At 37.5% G+C, this 20,780-nt stretch overlaps 4 protein-coding genes across 4 annotated transcripts; 2 read left to right on the forward strand and 2 right to left on the reverse strand.

The window, feature by feature from the left end:
* The first annotated feature begins 1,169 nt into the window (after window positions 1–1,169).
* Window positions 1,170–2,999, forward strand: Nufip (nuclear FMR1 interacting protein 1). The gene is made up of 3 exons (XM_074085706.1): window positions 1,170–1,603; window positions 1,894–2,158; window positions 2,266–2,999. Exons 1-3 carry the CDS (start codon window positions 1,376–1,378, stop codon window positions 2,976–2,978), a joined length of 1,206 nt encoding a protein of 401 aa, XP_073941807.1. The 5' UTR covers window positions 1,170–1,375; the 3' UTR covers window positions 2,979–2,999.
* A 1,692-nt stretch (window positions 3,000–4,691) lies between these two features.
* RpL3 (ribosomal protein L3) lies at window positions 4,692–10,892 on the reverse strand. Its single transcript, XM_074085707.1, has 7 exons — window positions 10,801–10,892; window positions 10,312–10,504; window positions 9,864–10,032; window positions 9,033–9,355; window positions 6,945–7,124; window positions 6,534–6,712; window positions 4,692–4,923 (listed from the first exon to the last, which is right to left on the reverse strand). The coding sequence occupies exons 1-7, from the start codon at window positions 10,801–10,803 to the stop codon at window positions 4,726–4,728; spliced, it is 1,245 nt and encodes a 414-aa protein (XP_073941808.1). The 5' UTR covers window positions 10,804–10,892; the 3' UTR covers window positions 4,692–4,725.
* A 1,366-nt stretch (window positions 10,893–12,258) lies between these two features.
* On the forward strand, window positions 12,259–14,479 carry LOC141426649 (uncharacterized). Its single transcript, XM_074085709.1, has 4 exons — window positions 12,259–12,556; window positions 12,635–12,726; window positions 12,815–12,926; window positions 14,260–14,479. The coding sequence occupies exons 1-4, from the start codon at window positions 12,536–12,538 to the stop codon at window positions 14,365–14,367; spliced, it is 333 nt and encodes a 110-aa protein (XP_073941810.1). The 5' UTR covers window positions 12,259–12,535; the 3' UTR covers window positions 14,368–14,479.
* A 215-nt stretch (window positions 14,480–14,694) lies between these two features.
* LOC141426648 (probable RNA methyltransferase CG11342) lies at window positions 14,695–16,534 on the reverse strand. The gene is made up of 2 exons (XM_074085708.1): window positions 16,135–16,534; window positions 14,695–16,063 (listed from the first exon to the last, which is right to left on the reverse strand). The coding sequence occupies exon 2, from the start codon at window positions 16,048–16,050 to the stop codon at window positions 15,325–15,327; it is 726 nt and encodes a 241-aa protein (XP_073941809.1). The 5' UTR covers window positions 16,051–16,063; window positions 16,135–16,534; the 3' UTR covers window positions 14,695–15,324.
* Between the last annotated feature and the right edge of the window lie 4,246 nt (window positions 16,535–20,780).

The raw sequence follows: 20,780 nt of genomic DNA on the forward strand, positions 1-20,780 counted from the left end.
CAGAATCGGTAATGTCTACGTATTCCGAATCAAATACGAGACACACTTTCTTAACGAAATCTAAGATAAGATTCTGTTAATAAAATATACTAATAGGTATTTTCAAAACTTACCGGTATCGATATTCGCCTGAGATGGTATTCCACTAGATATCTCGTCTTCAGTAAACAGCGAAGGATATGCTGCAACTAAAAGACGTGATTTGGACGAAATAAACCGTTTTTCAAAGTGTTTTTTGACAAATAAACATCTTCGAAAGTTGCTCTTGTGATAATTTGTTTAGATCATCACGATTTAGACACTGTAACCACTTTTGGAGTCTTATCTCAATGGCTGGGAAATGGTGTAAAATAACGTCCTGTAGCGAAGATTTATAACACAGCACTCGTAATACATTTTGCAAATATTACTAGAACCGTTCGTAGGCTCAGTCACAGAAAAAGCGGATTGGATAAGCACAACGATTCACTCGATCAACATTCTAACGTGACTGATAAAAAAATGCATCATGGCTGCCGGCTTGCGCCTACGCACACAATAAAGCGCTCGCGCACACAGGTTCAGCTATCTGTCACTTTGATATAAAAACAAGATGGAGATACCACTAGCAGATACGTTATACGTTGATTACAGGCCGTGTACTCTTAGGAGTAGTAAAATATACCAGCCTAGTGACGTTTCATTCACGTTTTACGGGTGTAGTTAATGTACGAGTTGTTAATGCACGTTTAATAATGCACGATCTGATAATCCGAGCTTATGGGGTGTAGTTAATGTACGACTTGTTAATGCAAGACCTGATAATCCGTGCGTATGTGCACGAATTATCATGCCGTGAATTGTCGTGCATTATCATCCCGTACCGAACTAGCAGGGAACCAATAATGTACGACGTTATAATCCGAAGCATTATGTCTTCCGATTATCAAGCCTTACGATTTCCGTGATTGAAATAAAAAAAATACCTAAGGACCCAACCTAACCCGGCCGGGTCAGATCTGCTCCGACTATATCGATTTCGTATCGATAAATTATTCATTCGAATCATTGTACAGCACGTCGTACATTATCACTACGTACATGATAATCGCGGCAATAATAATTGACGCCCACGCTTCGTACATTATTACGCGTACATTCCGAGTTGTACGTTATTGTTTCCCTGTCACCCATCACCCAAGTTGTCATGTCACGTCACTGTCAGAACAGAACAGTAAGTCTACATAGGTTAGGTCAGTAAGTAAAATCCATGGACGTAATGGTAAAATCCTCGTAAAATCCAAGTCCCTTCCCTTGTGTCTTGTCTTTCTTTCTTGATATTATATAGAGAACTGTGAACTGCCAGTGTAAGTACGTAATCGTAATACCAAAAATCATGCAGGTGCCATTTCAACATTCATTTCATAATCAAGGTATTCAGCCACCAAACAATTGCCAATGGCGCCTCAATTTTATGCCACGAGGGCCTTATCTGAGGGCGCCACGACAAAATTGGAGACCACCGCCCCAGGAGTTTTCTAATGAAAATGAATATTGGTGTGAGACATGTGATAGAGGTTTCCGGACAGCAGATATCCTCGAAAAACACAAACAACAGCATCAGGTATATTATTTATTTATGATTTAGTACAGTATGTAAGATGCATTGAAAAGTAAGTCTTCTATCCTAGTCTTTATTATGTAGAAGGTCTACCTTCTTTGGGTGGGATTAAATATTTTAAAAGATAGATAGATGATGTTAAAAAAATAAATGTGACATGTTGGATCTACAATTATTGTGCCAAAATCATTTATGCTGTTTTTATATTGACTTTGACGTAATAATCGTAAAATGGCCAAATTGTGGATCTGACTGTTAATAATTGTCACACTCAAAAACTTTTATCATTACAGAAATGTAATATAGATGGGTGCCAGTTCATTGCACATCCTAAGGTTATCACAAAGCACATTCAAATGCAACATGCATCTGGCCTATACAAAAAAATTGCCAAACTACAAGATCCGGAAGAAATAAAGAAATGGAGAGAGGAAAGAAAGAAAAAGTACCCCACAAAAGAAAATGTTGAAAAAGCTGTTGCAGCAATGAAAGAAAAAATTGAAAGAGGTGAAAAAATGGGTCTGAAAATTTTCAGGCATGAAAGAAACCACAAAACAGGTAAATGTGTATTCTTTCTTACACTTAAACTAAGAGATATCTCTGACAGCAGTTGTGTAGCTTATGTATGATGAATGTGTTGAATGTGTACCTATTAAATTTTACAGATACTGCCAATAAAAGAAAATCTTTTGATAACCAAAGAAACCACACACCTCGCTTCAATCAGAATGCTTCTAAGAAGAGGAGAAAAGTTATACCAAAACCCAATGAGAAAAAATTGCCTGCTGTGGAAGACACCAGGAAGCTTAAACCTTTTGGAGGCATTCAAGAATTAAATCTAAATGTGGATGAAGAACAAGAAGACTTGAAATGTGATTTTAGAATTGAGGATGAAGATGATGTACCTGAAGCCACCACATCTGTTAAAGACACAGTTGTTGCAAGTTCTGTTTGTCTTGCTTTGTCTTCCTTGCAGTGTGATTATGGCTCTTCTGATGATGAAGAAGAATGTGAAAAGGACAAAAACACAGAGCCAGGACAAAAAACTGAGAAACATACCACTTCAATTATAAAAGACACTACTCCTTATTTGATTCCACCAAAAAAGCATGAGAGTGATGATGACAGTGGACCTGAAGAAGTGAATGTGATCAAAAAAATAAATGATGAGCCTAACAATCTAGAGTCAAAACCAACAAATAAAAGGAAATCAAAAGATGATATCCTTAAGAGACCAATTTTTAAGAGGCCTAAACCTAAGTTGCCATCTACTTTGTTGCATAAATTGTTATTTAAGGAAGTGAGACATGAACGTAATATTGTACTACAATGTGTAAGACATATTGTTAAGAATAATTTCTTTGATAAAACGAATTAAACTAAAATAATTATCAATTTATTAATGTCATATTTTATTTAATCTGCAATATATCATACCAATGAACCTAAAATAGTGATGACAACTTCAGTACAAAACTACGAATAAATATTTTATTCGTAGGTACAAAATGTTGTATGCCTCCATACTGAAATAGTACATTTTGTCTTATGGGCGGTAATTGAGCATTTCTAAAAAAGTTTGTACATTTGATTTGCGACCCCGATTTGGATAAAAATTTGCAGGTATGTAGAGTGAACGATACTGAGTCGTAATAACATAAGTCTCTCAAAATATTGGTTTGTATGGAAATTTCCTTTTTTGTTACCAAAACTCTATGGATTTGCGGTAATAAAAAAGGAACTTTCCATACAATCAATTGGGACATTTCGGGAGATACGTTATTTAAACTCTGTATCGTTCACTCATCTACCTGCAAATTTTTACCCAAATCGGAGTCTCAAATCAAATGTACAAACTTTTTTAGAAATGCTCAAATAAGGAATTACGAACGAGGGTCTAATAGAAGCCCGACGTCGAAGACAGGGCTTTGAGTGGATGTTCGTAATTCTAGTACCGCCCGTGCGACAATCTAACAAGGTCAGGCCATCAATGATTATATTTTAACCAATTAACAAAAAGTTGCAAAACCCCCGACTTTTGTCATTTCAAAAACGGCTGAACCTATTTTGATGAAACATGTCTAAGAAACATCGTCAGAAAACCTGATTTCAAATCGGTCCACCCGTTTAACCTTTTCGCCGCCACGTCAAATACGAAAGACATCACCCACACGCCAGGCTTCTACACTGCAATGTCTGAAATCGAACCTTAACACAATTAAACAAGGTTGCTTTTGCATTGAAGTAATGGACGTATATAATTATATGTTGTTGGCGTGGAACCGGCGGTGCGTATATATATTATACTAGCTTTTGCCCGCGTAAAATCCGGTTATCCCGCGCTGTTCCCTCGGGAACTGTGCATTTTTCCGGGATAAAAAGTAGCCTGTCACTATCTCCTCCGTCGTTCCGTTTCGACGTTTGAAAGACTGACAAACATACAAAACACACTAGTATTTATAATATTAGTATGGATATATATATATATATATATATATATATACTCACACGCACGAGTCGTTGGCGTGGAAAAGGTTAATGCCCTGATCACACGTACCGAGTAGAGTGGCGAGTGTCCTCAGCAGAGTGCTCGGTTCGTGTGTACTTTGTGAAGAGTACTAGGCCGAACAAAATGGCGAGCGAGCCACTCGGACCCTGGTTTGTTTACTAGGCAGAGTGCCCACCCCCGCAACTCCTCTCAGCATACCCCGCGCCGACTCGCTCGCCACTCGGCAGGTATGAACTCGTTCACTCGCCTAGGGAGAGGCCGCGCAACCGCGTATTGGCTACTGTCACCAGGAAAATCAAAATGCGTAAACCTAAACACCTACTCGCCCACCCTATTCTCTCGGCCGAGTACCAATTTTCTGTCTCGCCATGCTACTCGGTACGTGTGATCAGGGCATAACCCTTAATAAGGCATAGGCGATTTAGCGACCACATCACAAATTACCCCCGGTAATCGGTAGGGGGTAATCTGTGGACCACATGCATCGATTTGGAAATTGAACCTTATTGTTTTAGTAATAAGTTACAATATTCATTGTAATTATTGAAAAGTACGGCCCAACAAGAAAAAAAAAACAGTAAATAGTTTCGTCATTATTTTATTATAAATGCCCAATCTACGATTGTGCTGGGGCAGCAGCCGGGGTGGTGGTTGCGGCGGCTTCCTCCCTAATGCGGTCCTTCTTGAGGGTGCCCATGAAGGCGGCCTTGTCAGCCGGCGTCTGGAAGCGACCGTGACCGAACTTGGACGAGGTGTCGATGAACTTCAGGTTGATCTTTTCAAGGGCAGCCCTCTTCGTGTGCACGCGCAGAGACTGTAATTGAGACCGATATGAGGCAAAGCAATACTCTTAATTCAAATTTAGACTAAGTCAATATGGAATTCCAAAAAGCTATAGCTTAAAAAAAAGTATGCTCAAAGCAGAGCAGTGTTCTAACATAGAAGTTCTTTATGATGCATGTGGGTGACACTCTTTCCCGGCCCGGATAATACCGGGATGAAAATACCGACCCTGTTCTTCATGTACACAAAAAACAGGGCCGGTATTTCCATGTCGGTGTTATCCGGGCCGGGAAAGAGTGTCACCTCATAATATAGCATTTGTGAGTCATAGTTGTGGATTATTTGTAGGAAGAATGCAGAACCACTATTAGAGCTCCAACATCGATTTAGAATAGCTATCTATATCTCTTTATCTATAGCCCTAGAAACCCTACTAACGCTTAAAATGTGTCTTGCTACAACTGTGCTTAAACCCTTTCTAAGCACAGTTGCGCTGTCAATAACGCGTGGTTCGTTATCGGATCAACATGCCGAAGTGCTCCATAAAAAAGTGCAAAAATAATACATAAACGACGTTGAAAAAGGATGGCATATCGTATTTTCGGTTAGTACTACTTATTAGTTTTATAATGTAGTGAATTTATGGCAAAATACGCCTTAAAAACATTGTTTTAAATTAATTTCAATAAGTACCTATGTTCATTTGAAACGTCAAAGCCGTAAATTTGTTATTATTGGCATAAAACGAATCAGACAATAGGGATTGACTCAAGGTATAGTATTGTTTAAAAAATCTTGCCCACCGAAAGCGCGTCGGGTCTTATTTTGTAATGTCATATCATATGCCTCCTCTACATATCGACGGATGCGTCGGCAGATTGTATCTGCGGATGCGTCCGCCGAGGTGTAGAGGGTGGTTTTTGCTTGTCTGTGGTAGGTATTTAACGTCGGCAGATGCATCTGCCACTCATCCGTTTGGTGTCGGTTTTTCGACACGGATCAAAAGGGTGACAGCGCGAACGCAACGCGCCTGTCCACACGTCTGCCGATGTGTGGACGGATCGCAATTTATTCGAAGATATGGTTGCGGATCCATCTGCCGACGCATCCGTCGATATTTAGAGGAGGCAATAACCGCCAATCGCGCGCACTCGATATAACACCTTAATTTTCGTGACATAAGGTTGCATGTAAAGAAAATTGAAATGTTCCCAAGTACATTATATGTTTTTGATTTGCCTTGCGCGTGCACGAGTTATTCCCACCTCGTTACCACCAATTTTTACCAGTGGTAACAGCTGGGATTTTTTTTCCCCATCTTTTACCACTATATTTAAAAAAAGGTTCTATTCTATTCAATATTTATCGAGCCCATAAATATTGAATAGAATAGAACCTTTTCGCGGCAACTTAGTTTTTTTTTCCATCTCATACCCACTAAAGAAATCGGTGGTAACTAAAAAAAAAAAAAAAACCAGTTGTTACCACAAATTAGTTTAAGTGGTAACAGATGGGAATAACGCGCGCGCACTGATGAGTTAGCGATGGGTCATTTTTGCGACTTGAATTTGTAGGTGATTGATAATGTATCTCGGTATTCTAAATCGATGGGCTCCAATCTCACTATAAACAAATTATTACCTTTCTCAAAGTGATGACACGCTTCTTTGGTCCCATGCAGCAACCCTTGATCATGATGAAGTCATTGTTGACCTCTCCATAATGAGGGAAGCCACCCATGGGAGTGATGGACTTCTCAGACAGATCATACTCTGTGCTGGCATTGTTTTTGATGACCTTGCCATCCTTGGTGTGAATTCCTAAGAAAAAAAAATGTATTTGAATATTACTGAAGGTAGTTTTTTTTTTAAGTTTCAAATAGAAGCACCAAAATCATCAGTCCGCCCTAGTATAATCTTCACTTTAAATTCAGGTTCTAACCGTATTAAAAAGCGCAAGTGTTGGATCATCATTTGAATTCATTAATGGCACATTAAGTTCAGCAGGTAAACTAGGAGCTTCATTCATTAATTATGGAGCTTTATTAATCACCTTGCCCGATGCGGTAGATTTTCTTGTTCATTTCAGTACGGTGGTGGTATCCCTTCTGACCGGCGCGGGCGACGGTGAAAGAAACTCTTGAAGGATGCCATGCTCCAATACAGGCAACCTTGCGCAGACCCTTGTGCGTCTTGCGGGGCAGCTTCTTTGTATGCCAACGGGAGGTGACACCTGTAAACATGAAGTTAGGTATGGTATACTAAAAATATCTTATTAACAAGGATGCGAAAATTTACAGTTTTGCTTCTCCAATAAGTTGTGTAAACACATTTTTATAACTGGCGAAGATTTCGTGACTAGCCAAATCTTGCTAGATAGTAGTGACGTAACGAATATTCGCATTCGCAAAATTTCTGCGAATGTTTTGCGAATATGAATATCAGAAAAAAATACAATTTTTAGATAATAGATAGGTTAATAAAATCGAAATGCATTCATTAACAACAAAAAAATAACATCTCTTAATCATATTATCAGTCTTCACTTAATCATTAGGTATTATTTATTTATTTACTTTGCGATGCGTTCGTATAAACTGGGTAATTTTCAGAACAAAGTACAAACGGAACGCACTTCGTTCGAACGAGACTGCCACATAATTTGGCGCCAAAACTAAAAACTGAATATTCGCATTCGCGAATGTAGGTAGCAGATGACATTCGACAGCATTAGGCTAAAAAATGACATTCGTTACATCACTAATAGACAGCATTAGGCTGGAAACAGTGCTCGACCGTACGTCCTGACCGTCAGCGCTGACCGTTGGTTGCGAAAATTCATTCAGTGCTATGCTGACGGCGAACCGACGCGTGTACAGTTCACAGGTCGGTCGCTCTGTCAGCGAAGCAGCGACGAAGCACCCGACGGTCAGCGCTGACGGTCAGGACGTACAGTCAAGGGCAAAGATATCGACTCGACCAAAGTTACAAAAATATGTATACACGACTTTATGTACTTAGCATTAAGGCCGTGTTTACATATTTTTGTAACTTTAGCCGTGTCGATATCTTTGCCCTTGACTGTACCGTCGGGCGAGCACTGTTTCCAGCCTTAGTATCGTGAGGTTAGTTAGTCATACTTGGGATTGGCCCATATGCTGGGTCCACGCGTTTGGCAAGCGCCGACAAACGCACAGATGTGTGGATATGTTAGAGTAAGATTGGAATAGCTTTTACGTACTCTTAGTCTAACATATGGCGAACGCTACACGTCCATAAATATTGTGATAATTATCACAATACTTATGTATCTTGGGCCGGATCACAGCACACACTACCTACACCATCAATATGGATCGCGTCAGTACTGAAGCGTTCTTTGTACGAGGCAGACGTGATGGACCCTAGACAGAGGAAAATTAGAGCTTGTGTGGCGATAATTGTAGCCCTGTCTTTAAACAAACGAGAGCGAAAGCTATGGATGAATAATTAGCTAAAAAAGAGAGAAAAGTATACACATCTGAATTTATTGGACGAAATTCGCCTTAACGATGAAATGGACGACTACTCGTGGTACGGGTTCTCTGCGGCAGACGCGGTGTCACCGACGTCCTCCATCGCTGCAGTCTCGCTGCGTACTGACGCGATAGATATTGACGCGCGACACTACACGCAAGATAAATATCACGATCCAGGTTCTGGGATCAGATCACAAGGATTTCCAGAAATTCAGCGATAAATATTGTGATCCGTCAATACACTACCCTACACGTCAATAAATATCGTAATCTGACAATAAACCTCTAATGACGGATCACAATATCTATCGATAGTGATGCGCAATACAAACTATCCAAGTCTAGGGGTGTGCACTTGGCAAAAACTATCGATGTTTTCATCCATGAAAACAGTTTTTAGTTTAGATTTTAATCTTTCGTAAAAAAATAGATCTAACTCCTGTACTGCATCCTGTGTGTTTGTTGGTGCTTGCCAAATGTGTGGACACAGCAATAGACTTACTCAACCAATCACAAAATGTAACACAAATTTTCATGTTGTTAAACAGATCTCCCAATACAAGCTTGATGCAGAAACCCTCATTAAAAAAAAAAACAGGATCAAGCTGGGGTTTGAAACTTACCCTTGTATCCCTTGCCCTTGGTAACACCAATGCAGTCAATCATCTCATCCTTAGCGAACACAGAGTCGATAGGGATAGGCTTTTCCAGATGCTCTCTGGCCCACTTGACTTTGTCTTCAATGGTGCCTCCGTTGATCTGGATTTCCATGATGTGGGCCTTCTTTTGACGCTGCTTGAGCAGCTTCATCTGGGTGTGGGCAATGAGTCTCACCACAGTGCAGTAGCGAATCATTTTCTTGAAGTCCTTCTCAATGGACTTGCGCCCAAGCTCATCCTGCCATCTCTTGCTGGACTTAGTGAAAGCCTTCTTCTTGCACTTATACCTGATTGAAGCACATAGTAAAGCAGCTGCTGTAAGAGAAACCAAGCGGCCTCATCGTTGAGCGGAGACCACTTGGCAGTAATATGCAACATGGCATATTTTAAGTAGACTCTCATCCAGCGATAGGAGAGCTATTTTGGTTTGATTAGAAATTGTGTATATGACAAGGCTATTGTATATTCATGATTTAGAGTCTAAATTTTAGACAGTATAAGTGAGGTGTCAGGTTTAAATGTAGAAATAACATACATACATACATACATTCACGCCTTTATCCCTAAAAGGGGTAGGCAGAGCACGTGAAACTTGTGTTCCAGTACCACTTTTAGCATAAATGTGGGTATAAAAAATGTGATATCGCAAAAATAAAAATAAGTACTTCATAAAATATTTTATCAATCAATAATTAAGTAGGCAGGCAATGATAATATAGATATCAAATCTTTGACACTTGAATTGGGTATTATAATGAGAGATTTATTTAAACTTCAACTTCCATTGATACATACCAGTTCTTGTAGAAGCGGCGGCGGCAGTCCTCAGACATGTGCTCGGCCCAGACAGTAAGGAGAGCTCGGAGGCCATGTGGTGTTTCGATGTAACCCACAGCACCGACAGCCACCATGGGAGGAGTCTCAATGATGGTGACAGCCTCGACAATCTCCTTCTTGTTGATTTCTGAAAGAGTACCACAAATCATGGTTAACATACAAAAAATATTGAGCATGGGATTTTTATTGGAGTGATACTTCGAATTTGGAACCACTTTCAAGAGAAACTACACATTTTGAACAAGATTTTAAGATTAGAAGCTAAGGTTAATACCAGTTAATGATGCAATTTTTTTTTAATGAAATAAACCCTCAATTTTTTTTTAACCCCCGACTCAAAAAAAGGGCGGTGTTATTTAATATGGGACTGCATATTAGTTCATTAACAATTTTAAATAACACTTACTTGATCCAGGACGGTCAGGTTCACGGACCACATGGGTCATACCGGCCTTGTAGCCGATGAAGGCAGTCAGATGCACCGGCTTGCTCGGGTCATCCTTGGGGAAAGCCTTCACCTTTCCACGATGACGGCGGGACCTCTTCTTGGGGTAGAACCCCATGGACCCATGACGGGGTGCCGAAAACTTCCTGTGCGACTGAAAATTAGCAGCATTATAACCAAAGCTTCGAGTTTATACGTTGTTGGGGTATTGATGACTGAGCATCAGTCCGCCCTAGTATAATCTTCACGACAGATTCAGGTTCCAACCGTATTTTAAAATCTAGTGTTGGATCATCATTTGCTAAATCACATGTACGTTAAAAATCAATTATGTCAAAATAAATACACTATAACAAGAGTTTTTCTCACTTTAAACAACAAAGTTCACAGTAAACCATGTTTAAATAAAGATCACATTGATATTTTCGGATACAAATAGTGGACACTCACCATATCGAAAGACAGTCGCAATGAAAATGGCCGATTGAAAATTGTCGGCTTTGACTTTTCGATTTGAATTTGACGTTAATGCAGAGTTGCCAACTCCTAGAAGTTCGAGTCGCTACGCTAGTAGACTCAGAATTAAAAGTCGCTAAAGCTAAAATTAATTCCACCGGCGGGGCTACTACAAACTTCGAATTTCCCTCAACCCCTCCATCCCTCTCACTCTTGTATCAAATAACATTTGCGTCAGCGCAGCGGGACGGCAAGATACGAAGTTCGAATTCTGCACTTTTTAGTAGTATAGGGTCAGAAGAGCGGCTACTACGAAACTCGAAAATCGAAGTTCGTATCGCACCGCCCCTTTCACTCGCGTATTAAATGACATAAGCGTCAGCGAGACGGCAACGGCAACATACGAAGTTCGAGTTTTTTTTTTGTTTTAATTTGTAAGTACTCCAAAAGTCGCCAGATAAGTCGTAAAACCATTTTTGTCGCTAAAACTTTTTCTGGTCGCTAAGACTTAAGCAAAAGTCGTCACTTCGTCATTCTAGCGACAAAGTTGCTAAATTGGCAACACTACGTTAATTACAGCAGGGCTACTACAAACTTGAAGTTTGTGTCGTGCGGTCCCTCTGACACTTATACTATTTAATACGAGAGTGAGAGAGACGGTACGATACGAACGTCAATTTTCAAACGGTAGTAGCCCAGCAGATCATGGAGAAACACAACTCTGTTCAAGACATAATTAAAAGCGCGGTTAGATAGATTTTCTACCGTGCGTTTGAAAGAAAATACAACTGTCCGAATTGCATCAAGATGAACATAACATTTAAAACCAATATTTTGTAATAATTTATTAAGCATTTTAATCCTCTAAGTTGTCAAACGAAAATGCAGATGCGGGACAAACAAATTCTTCACAAGCAAATATTTTTTTGCAAAAATCACATTTAAGTCAGCTGGGCTACTACGAAACTAGTAACTCGAAGTTCATGTCGTACCGTCCCTTTCGATCTCGTATTAAATAGTATAAGCGTCAGCGGGATGGCAACATACGAAGTTCGAGTTTTGAGTTTCGTAGTAGCCCAGCGATACACACAAGTTAAACTTATAATGCCACCCTTATTGCATTAAGGGTTAATCTACGGGTTAATAGAATTTCTAACTGACATTGTAGCAATAAAAAAAAGAAGCTTCGTCTACGTAAATCACATGACTCCATGTTCTCTACATACATTGTATATTTGACAAGATTCGGACTTTTTTTAGATAAGACGTATTTTTCTTCTATTTTATTTTCTGCAGGGCTACTCCGAAACTCGAAACTCGAAGTTCATGTCGTGCGGTTCCTCTCGCTCTCGTATCAAACAGTATAAGTGTCAGAGGGACCGCACGATACGAACTTCGAGTTTCGAGTTTCGGAGTAGCCCAGCTGACACATGACTAACTACGTGACAGTGACACTGACACTTGACAGAGGGATGTGCGTGGATTGTCTGTGGATGTATTCTATCAGTTTTTGTAATTGTTATACAAATACAAAACGAGAAAGTAATTTTCATTGAAATTTTATTAGAAGCCGATTTTCATAGTACAAATAATAATCAACAAGATATTGGAGATTGGGCCTATGCCCAAGTTCTTAGCTGTTCCAAACAAAGGCAGATTATTAACACTTACTGTATCATAGAACTTTTAACTTCTGTAAAGTAGCTAAATTCTAAAATTGCTCCTTACAATGAATAACTCTGCTGCTAAGGTATAGTTTAACTAGTTAATTACTACATTCAGTTATTTTATAGCTGCCCAATAATAAATTATACATGTATTTTTTCAGGTAGGTGAAATATTCACAGAGGCTGGAGCAGCTTTTAATAAATTGGCAGAAATGACGATGATGCTGCACCCCATGGCTGAGAATACATCTAGGTTAGTGCTATACATACTAATAATATAAAAAATGCTCATTAAATCTATACTAACACTGAAGACTGTATATTTTATTGTAATATTACAGTGGGCAAGCAAAGACTCCAGTGAAAAGGAAAGCAGCTGAAGAGCGACCAGCTATGGTGGGAAATACACTACAGACTACACACAATGTCCATACAGCACCTATTTCACAACAGGTGATTTTATACATGAAATCCTTTGGCAAATGTTACTTTATTGTCATTCACAATATTTGAGTAGTATTTAGTAATTAAGGACTATTATCAGCAGTTTAGTGACTTTTTGCATCTGTTTTTAACCAGAGCCGGATTAAGCCAGCGCTGGGCCTGTAGCAAATTTTGTCAAGGGGCCCTTGATTTACTTCAACTTTATACTATTAAATAAAACATGATATATCATCATCATCATCATAGTCAATCATTTTGATACCATGTCTTTCTTTGGCGGCAGTTTCGTGTTGGTTTTGTGCGGTGGTTTCAAGTTTTTGTTGGTTAGGTTATGCATGTTGAGTAGTATTTACATGTTTTTTTAGTAAACCTTTTTTTTCTGATATATGCCTATAACCTACTCAACATGCATTACCTAACCAACAAAAACATGAAACCACCGCACAAAACCAACACATAGGCATATATATATATACATAAAATTATGAATCAGTTCATATATATATATATAGAGGAGGAGCCAGGTGAGCCGTGCCCACCCCAGTATGGTCTAGTGCCTATGACAGGATATTGGGCTACTGATTCATAATTTTATAATACTGATATATCTTCAAACAAAAATCCAGGCCAGGCTCCCGCTGAAAAATAACCTAGATATGCCAATGTTTCTGATGCATATTCAAAATAATAATATGTTAGTAGCAAAAATTTATTAAATCCCTCTTGCATGCAACTGCTCTTGCACGATGTTCTACAAGGCCTGAAATTGCCTTCCTTTATTCCTTTTCCTGTCTCTTGGATACCATGTGATTAAAAGTTTACTTCATTTGTCAGGGCCTCACATAACTTGCCTGACTGACTATTCTTATATGCAATAATTTATTTCTCATTTTGTTTATTCTTCTCTTATCCATCATACTTCCCCTTTGGTCAATTTCCAGTTTCTTTACATGTGCTTTTGTTAGTGCCCAAGTTTGACCGCCATAGATAGGTGACTATACTATACTATCAATAGGTACCCAGAAAGTTAATTAATTAATTTTACTTCCCAGGATCAGTTTATGCAAGAAGATACAATGTTAATGAGTCTTACTAACATGTGCCTGACATGGCACTTGAAATTAAATCTAACTACATACAATCTTAGAATTAGTCTCTGCTAGCCATTTTTAAGGTCACTTTAAAATGTTCAAATTTTATACTGACTTTTTTGTTTTTCTTAATTTTTTGAATGCCTTGTATGTAGGCTTTCTACGTATTTATTACCTAGGTCCTAGCCTATCCATTTCTTTAGCTGTCAAATCTGAATTTAATTATCATTTTCTTATTTTGCTTTTTTCAGGTAACACTTAACATGCTAAATGCGCAAGAATCAGAGATGGATGGTGAGGGCCTCAACAATCAAGTCAAGTTGGAGTTTGAATCTAGTACAGAAGAAGTTACAACATAAGAGATAGCAAAACTAAAAATAATTGTGATGGGGCCTCATCTATACCTAACAGTTTAAAAATATTTATTTTGTTTAAAATGCAAACAATAGTAAAATTTAATGTTTGCATTTTGATAATTTGATTTTAGCCATTATTGGCCGTTTATGCCTTTAGGAAAAGGTGAGGACTATTCACAGGGTCCTGTTTTGAAAATTACTTACCATTGTACAAGGTATATTGCTATGTTTATCGTGTTTGTATGGACAAGCAATTAGAACTGATAACAGTCAAGCAGATTTACATCTGCCAATTACTGTGTTTGTTATAGAATACCATTCAAAGGCAAATTGCAATTTGAATAAGTTTTATATTTCCAAGATATACATATAATTTTGTCATTAATTTTTTTCTTGTGCTTCTTGTTCTGTTCACAATTAAGACTTGTGTTTTGTCTCTTCACAAAAATTACAAGTCTTTTGATGAAATAATTGTGTGTAAACACAAAAATGTGAGTCCCATGTCTATCGTCTTCTTTCCCATGTCTATAAGCCAAAAATTAGTTTTTCATGCAATATTCAAATAAAAATAATTTACGACCAGAATTCTTAATGTATCTAACTTCCCGCATGCTGTGTATGCGTTACTACTTGTTTGTGATTGGCCAGTACATTTTACTAGATTCATGCAACTTCTAACTTAGGATACCTAAACAAAATGACCTAAAAATTTGTTGGTTGTGATATGGGTTAAAAGTGGTGTAGGCTTGCATACTCTCATTGATATTGTGTATTTCATATTGTTATTTCTCACATATTAGTTTTCAAGAATTATGTTGATCCTAAATTATGAATGAAAGTTCACAATAGTGATGAAAAATTTATTACTGTACTTGGCTGAATATGTTGGCATAATGATACTTTGTGTAACAAACAAATAAATTGATTAAATAAAACAAAAATATTATTACTATTCCACTGCTAGCTAACTTCATTCTTTTTGTGAAAACTGATAATTTTCCTGTTCCAAGAACCATTCATAGAATCACAAACTTTAATGTGTGTGTCTTCAATGACCTTTTTTTCTATTACAAATTCCACATCACTCCTGATTTTCAATGTCTCATAAAGAGAGAAAGTGCTGCCAGATTTCTTTAATCTTCTTTGAGCATTTCTGTAACATCTCCAAGGCTGTGGTTCAATGATGATACACCTAGAGATATTTTTAATATAACTAATAAAGTCCAGCAAACCGTCATCTCCATTATTTAAATGTATCCACATTGTTACCGAAAAACACAAGGTAACATCAAAAAATTTCTTCTGATATAGATCTAAATACTCTTGAATAGATTTACGATTCGCCTCAGACATGATATTGGCGGTTAGAAATGTAATATCTAAGATTTCATTGGATTCTTGTGCTCTTTGGATCAGAGTGGGGTCTATGTCGATTGCCAGCATTTGTATGTGAGATTCAGGGTAAGTTGTGTTTAGATACTGGTACAGTTCTTTAGAGAGCTCTCCTGTGTTGCATCCAATGTCTAAGCAAAGGAATGGCTGATTTTCAATAGGGGTAGGGAACATGAGTTTCTCAAGGTTGTTGGTCCTGTGTTCTGGGCTATGGAATGAGTAGTAGTTCATAAAGTTGCCAAACTTCACTGCACCTGGGTCACTGCCCAAATGACTTAGCTCTTCGGTTGTCATTATTATTTTATTGCTGAAACCAAACCATTATTTTATTTTTTAGAGTTTATCTTTATATTATTGAAGTAAGCGCAAAGTTCTTACCTGATTTTACGCAGATGCCAGCAGCAACACTAGTAGTGCAAGCAAGAATTAATTATAAACTTTAAGGTTTTTGTTTCTAAATTTGTGATAAAGTTTTAGTACGCAGTAGCTGAATTCTTTATCGGAATAGTGTAAGATAGCATTTGTTTTTTATATACGTCCTGTTTTCCGTCTTAATTACTCCATTTACGCCAGGCCAGTGATGGCATAGATGAGTGTGTATACTAGTGATGGTATGGTCGTCCGTCAGCCAAGCAAGGGTAAGGTATTGTTTCATATCTCTTATTAGTCTTTGTATTGTTTGCTTTGCTTAGCTTACAATGCAATGAAATGAATGGCAGGTGGGAGGGAGGTTAATCAGGTTCCGTTAATGAATACCAATGATGTGTCATGTGACACTGTTTGTGACATTGACATTGACAGATTTGTTTGACAGAAGCCGATGAACGTCAGAAAACATGCGCGTTCCATTTAACACAATATTGTATTACGTTTGTGCCGCTTGTTTTACAGACAAATCCGGGTGACTATTCACCGGACGTACAATACCGACATGGAAATACCAACATGATCTTTCGTGTACACGCCCATAGAAACTCTTGTCAGTTTGACTCCAGTTTGTATGGGCGTGTAGGCGTGTACACGAAATATCGGGTCGGTATTTCGATGTTGGTATTACCCGTGCCGGTAAATAGTGTCACCCACAAATCCAATATTTATATTATTATCTACGATTGTTTCGTTCAAGTCTTTTCACTAAAGTAATTTTATTTTATCTACCTATAATTTTATAAATTAGGGAAAGATTTAGTGAATAATATTTTGCCATCGTATTTTGTCGGAAAATTTCGTATTACTTATCTTGGTTTCTCAACTAGCTTACTGAAGTTTACTGGAGCTAATGAGAAAACAAGATAAATACGAACGTTTTTACCTAAGTATATATGATAGCTCATAGGCAAAACGAGAAGGCGGATCACCTGATGAAAAGCAATCACCACCGCCCATGGACATGCATGACATAAGCTGAGCTACGGATGCGTTACCGGCCCTTTGAGAAATGAGTAGGTTTCTTTTTTTGAATTTTCCCAAGTTGTATCAGCAGGGCTACTACGAAACTCGAAACTCGAAGTTCGTGTCGTGCGGTCCCTCTCGCTCTCGTATTAAACAGTATAAGTGTCAGAGGGACCGCACGACACGAACTACGAGTTTAGAGTTTCGTAGTAGCCCTGCGACACGAACATCGAGTTTCCAGTTTCGTAGTAGCCCTGCAGGTTACTTATTATCTAACCGGCGCAAAACAATTCAATAGATCTGTACGTAGGTTCAATAGATCGATGTACGATAGGTACCTTGAGCTATTTTGTCTTGGTCGATCGTAATCTAATATGTGTACTTACTTCTGTGTAGATGGCTACTATAATACTTACTACGAAATTGATTAACCTAAACATAGTTTTTATGAGCTTCCGACTTATACTAACCTAATCCCTAATTAGCTAATTAGTTTTTGTATGTAATTTTTTTTTCTATAATTTGAATTTTACAGCGCATTAGTGTTTTAACTGTAATGCTGTAATTTTTTGTTGACAAATTAATAAATCTATTCGACTATAGGCTATAAATACATTTGTTTGATTTCAACTACGAATAAATATTCTAGAATATTTATTTATTCGTAGGATTTCAACTTGTTTCTTTTGATGTCTTAAAAACCTAATTATATATATTTTTAAAAAATTTTAAATTTCATTTTTAGTACAAGATTTTTGTGCTGACTGTAATTTTTGTTGACTGTACTTGCATTGTCACTCAAACTACATTTGCATACCAAATTTCAAGTCGATGCTAATAATAAAGAGTTCCGTCCCGCGGAGAGGATTCTGGCTGGACTACCAGGATGTCACTACTAGATTATTGTATTGTCACGCGATTTACATAAGTATTTTAGATTTCAAGTCAATCTGACTACTGGAAGTTGGTCAAATTTAACTTGCAAGATTTGATTACAGACAGACAGATACAACGGGACAGGTAAAACTAAATAAAAGCTTGCAAAATAACAGTAGGTAATAGTTATTTGTGCAACAAGAGAGCAGTCGTTTTTTGCTGCGAGTGTTGATTTTTAATCCCGAGTACTACACGCACTCTACAATCACGCACGAGCGATATATTGAGTGGTTCTAGGTTAGAATCCTGAGAGCAGCGAGGGATTCAATCACACGAGATGAAAAAAGTTTGGTCTCGTGTGACATATACAAATTTTCACCGGAGCAGGGAGAACATTTAAATTAAAGGTTCAAATAAAACCACATATATTTAGAAGACAAAAAATATCAAAAACTTTAAAATATAATCCGATTGTTAAGAAATAAATATAGTACGTAATCATATTTAAATCTTTTTTCTCAAATATGATTCGTACAATCGCCATTACTTTAAAAAGTCACTTATGAATGCCAGATAACAATCAAAAGTCTCCGGTAAGTAGACAGGTTTTGAATACGTAATGAAAAAGTATCCAGTAGGTTCGATACCAATCTCACACTTATAACATGGATTGTAATTTGAACATATTTAGAACTCCTTGTAAAATATCATACTTTTTAATACTGCAAAAAACCTCATCTTTAGGTGCTGTAAAGTGTAGTAAAATGCGATTTTGCTCACTGATTTTTTTATTATAGCAAAACCTGCCTGTTTGAGCTGCTGAGCTGAAAATAAATGATATAATTTATTCTAATAAATTAGTCTTGTAATATATACTTACTAGGAATACTTAAGAAACAAGAAACGAACTGCTACTAAAAAGAAGGTTAGATTAGAAATGCGACCCCGCACAGAAAAAAACTGCTACCAAAATTAGGTTAGGTTAGAACTGCGACTCCTCACTGAAACGACCTGCTACCAGAAAGTAGGTTAGATAAGGTTACCGATGACCCCACACCGAAAAAAATCTACAATTCACAGCAGTAGTATTTAATTATTTATTATTTTCTAAAAGAAAAGTAAGTCTCCATTGCGTACAATTTGCTTTTTTTATTTCTAATATTTATTGTGGCTGCGGTGCATTTCCCGTGACGGGTTAAAACAAAATTAAATGGTAATTGTTAGTTTTCATGGCCTTCCGTAACCTTGCCGTTTCGGCAAAATACTTTTCGCCAAATTTCACTTCCCAAAAAACGTATCGCACTAGTTTAATTTCCCAAACGTATCTTTAGCATATTAACATTTCGCATTTTATTCATTTGGTCAAATTATCATTTGGCATAGTTTTACATTGTCAAGATTTATTATGACAAACGTTTATTAAGCAAAAGTTTTTTTTTGGCTAATATTATATAAGTACCAAAAAATGTTTGTTCAAAATGAAACTTCGCACACGAACCAACCTTAGAAACCAATTGCTACCAAAAAGTAGGTTGGGTTTGGTTAGAACTGCGTCCCCCACAGAAACGAACTGCTATCAGAAAGGTAGGTTAGGTTAAGTTAGAACTGCGTCCCCCGCAGAAACGAACTGCTACCAGAAAAGTAGGTTATTATGCCCTGCAATAGTTTGGGAAGGGTGCTTTATGCCAAACGATACATTTGATTAAATAATACAAAACAACAATAACATGACAACACAACACAACAAACAATAATAAGAAACATGACAAGTAATTATTCTCGAAACAATAATTTGGCAAAAAAATACTAACTGTAAAATTGCGATAAGTTTTTTTTGCAAATTATAATTTGCCAAATGATAATTTGAGTAAAATATTTTGGGACGTGATACCTTGGGAAAAGTTTTTTGCCCATACATTAGTAATCCTTATTGTGAATGATATTTAGAGATAAATGAACCTCATTAGTCCTATCGATCTACATCATAAAATACGGCATTTTATTTTTGTCGCATTTGACAGGTTCGAGTCCCGGTCCTTGACAGACGATTTTTCAAAAAAAAATAAATGCAGAATTTATTGTTTTTAAAAATAAAGGAAAGTCTCCTTTATACACAGAATGTGCCATTTCGATTATTTAAGTAAGTTGCCATCCATGTGGCATTCGATCTTTCCACCCTGTATAAGTCCTACAGGACGGGACAGGATGTGCCTATATAGGTTTGACTATTTCGCTAACCTCCTGATTCCTGACGTTTTTTAACAAACTTAGTGCTTAAAACCTAGACGTGGTTAACCTGCTTTGTTATTTTGGATATTATTTCAAAATTCTTAGAATTCTTTATTCAATTAACAATTTTTACTTTATAAAGTACCTACATTCGGCCGTTATTCTTAGTGTTAATTAGTCCTTTATAAAGTACGCGAGAACCGAGGAGGCTAAGGCAGGTAGGTACCTACCTAAATGATGCTTCTGTCAGAGCGGAATCAGTTTTACTTTGGCATTCCCAAAATATTGGTAATTGCCTTGTGAAGGTAAGCAATTTTGATGCTTAGCTGATGAGCACGTAAATATTCTGACTACGTACCTAATGCAAGTCGCATGCGCACATTCGCTAGTCGTGCAAAACGTCATTATTAGTTTTGCATGCATGATTAATTGGCGTTCCGTTTTTATTATTCCGCCTTAAGTTTTACCTGAAGCCGAATGGTAGCTACTGTCAAAAAAAAAACCAATTAAATGAGATTGACAGGGTT

Source organism: Choristoneura fumiferana, chromosome 3 (assembly GCF_025370935.1).
Source record: "Choristoneura fumiferana chromosome 3, NRCan_CFum_1, whole genome shotgun sequence".
NCBI classification, from domain to species: Eukaryota; Metazoa; Arthropoda; class Insecta; order Lepidoptera; family Tortricidae; genus Choristoneura; species Choristoneura fumiferana.

What these genes read in the sequence shown, in the direction of transcription:
- Nufip (XM_074085706.1), top strand. Translation starts at nt 1,376, where the DNA reads ATGCAGGTGCCATTTCAACATTCATTTCATAATCAAGGTATTCAGCCA. An exon ending in AACACAAACAACAGCATCAG is followed by an intron (nt 1,604 to 1,893) that starts GTATATTATTTA and finishes TTATCATTACAG; the next exon opens with AAATGTAATATAGATGGGTG. An exon ending in TGAAAGAAACCACAAAACAG is followed by an intron (nt 2,159 to 2,265) that starts GTAAATGTGTAT and finishes TAAATTTTACAG; the next exon opens with ATACTGCCAATAAAAGAAAA.
- RpL3 (XM_074085707.1), bottom strand. An exon ending in ACCTGACCGTCCTGGATCAA is followed by an intron (nt 10,033 to 10,311) that starts GTAAGTGTTATT and finishes GTACTCTTTCAG; the next exon opens with AAATCAACAAGAAGGAGATT. An exon ending in CGCCGCTTCTACAAGAACTG is followed by an intron (nt 9,356 to 9,863) that starts GTATGTATCAAT and finishes TGCTTCAATCAG; the next exon opens with GTATAAGTGCAAGAAGAAGG.
- LOC141426649 (XM_074085709.1), top strand. Translation starts at nt 12,536, where the DNA reads ATGAATAACTCTGCTGCTAAG. An exon ending in TGAATAACTCTGCTGCTAAG is followed by an intron (nt 12,557 to 12,634) that starts GTATAGTTTAAC and finishes GTATTTTTTCAG; the next exon opens with GTAGGTGAAATATTCACAGA. An exon ending in ATGGCTGAGAATACATCTAG is followed by an intron (nt 12,727 to 12,814) that starts GTTAGTGCTATA and finishes GTAATATTACAG; the next exon opens with TGGGCAAGCAAAGACTCCAG.
- LOC141426648 (XM_074085708.1), bottom strand. Translation starts at nt 16,050, where the DNA reads ATGACAACCGAAGAGCTAAGTCATTTGGGCAGTGACCCAGGTGCAGTG.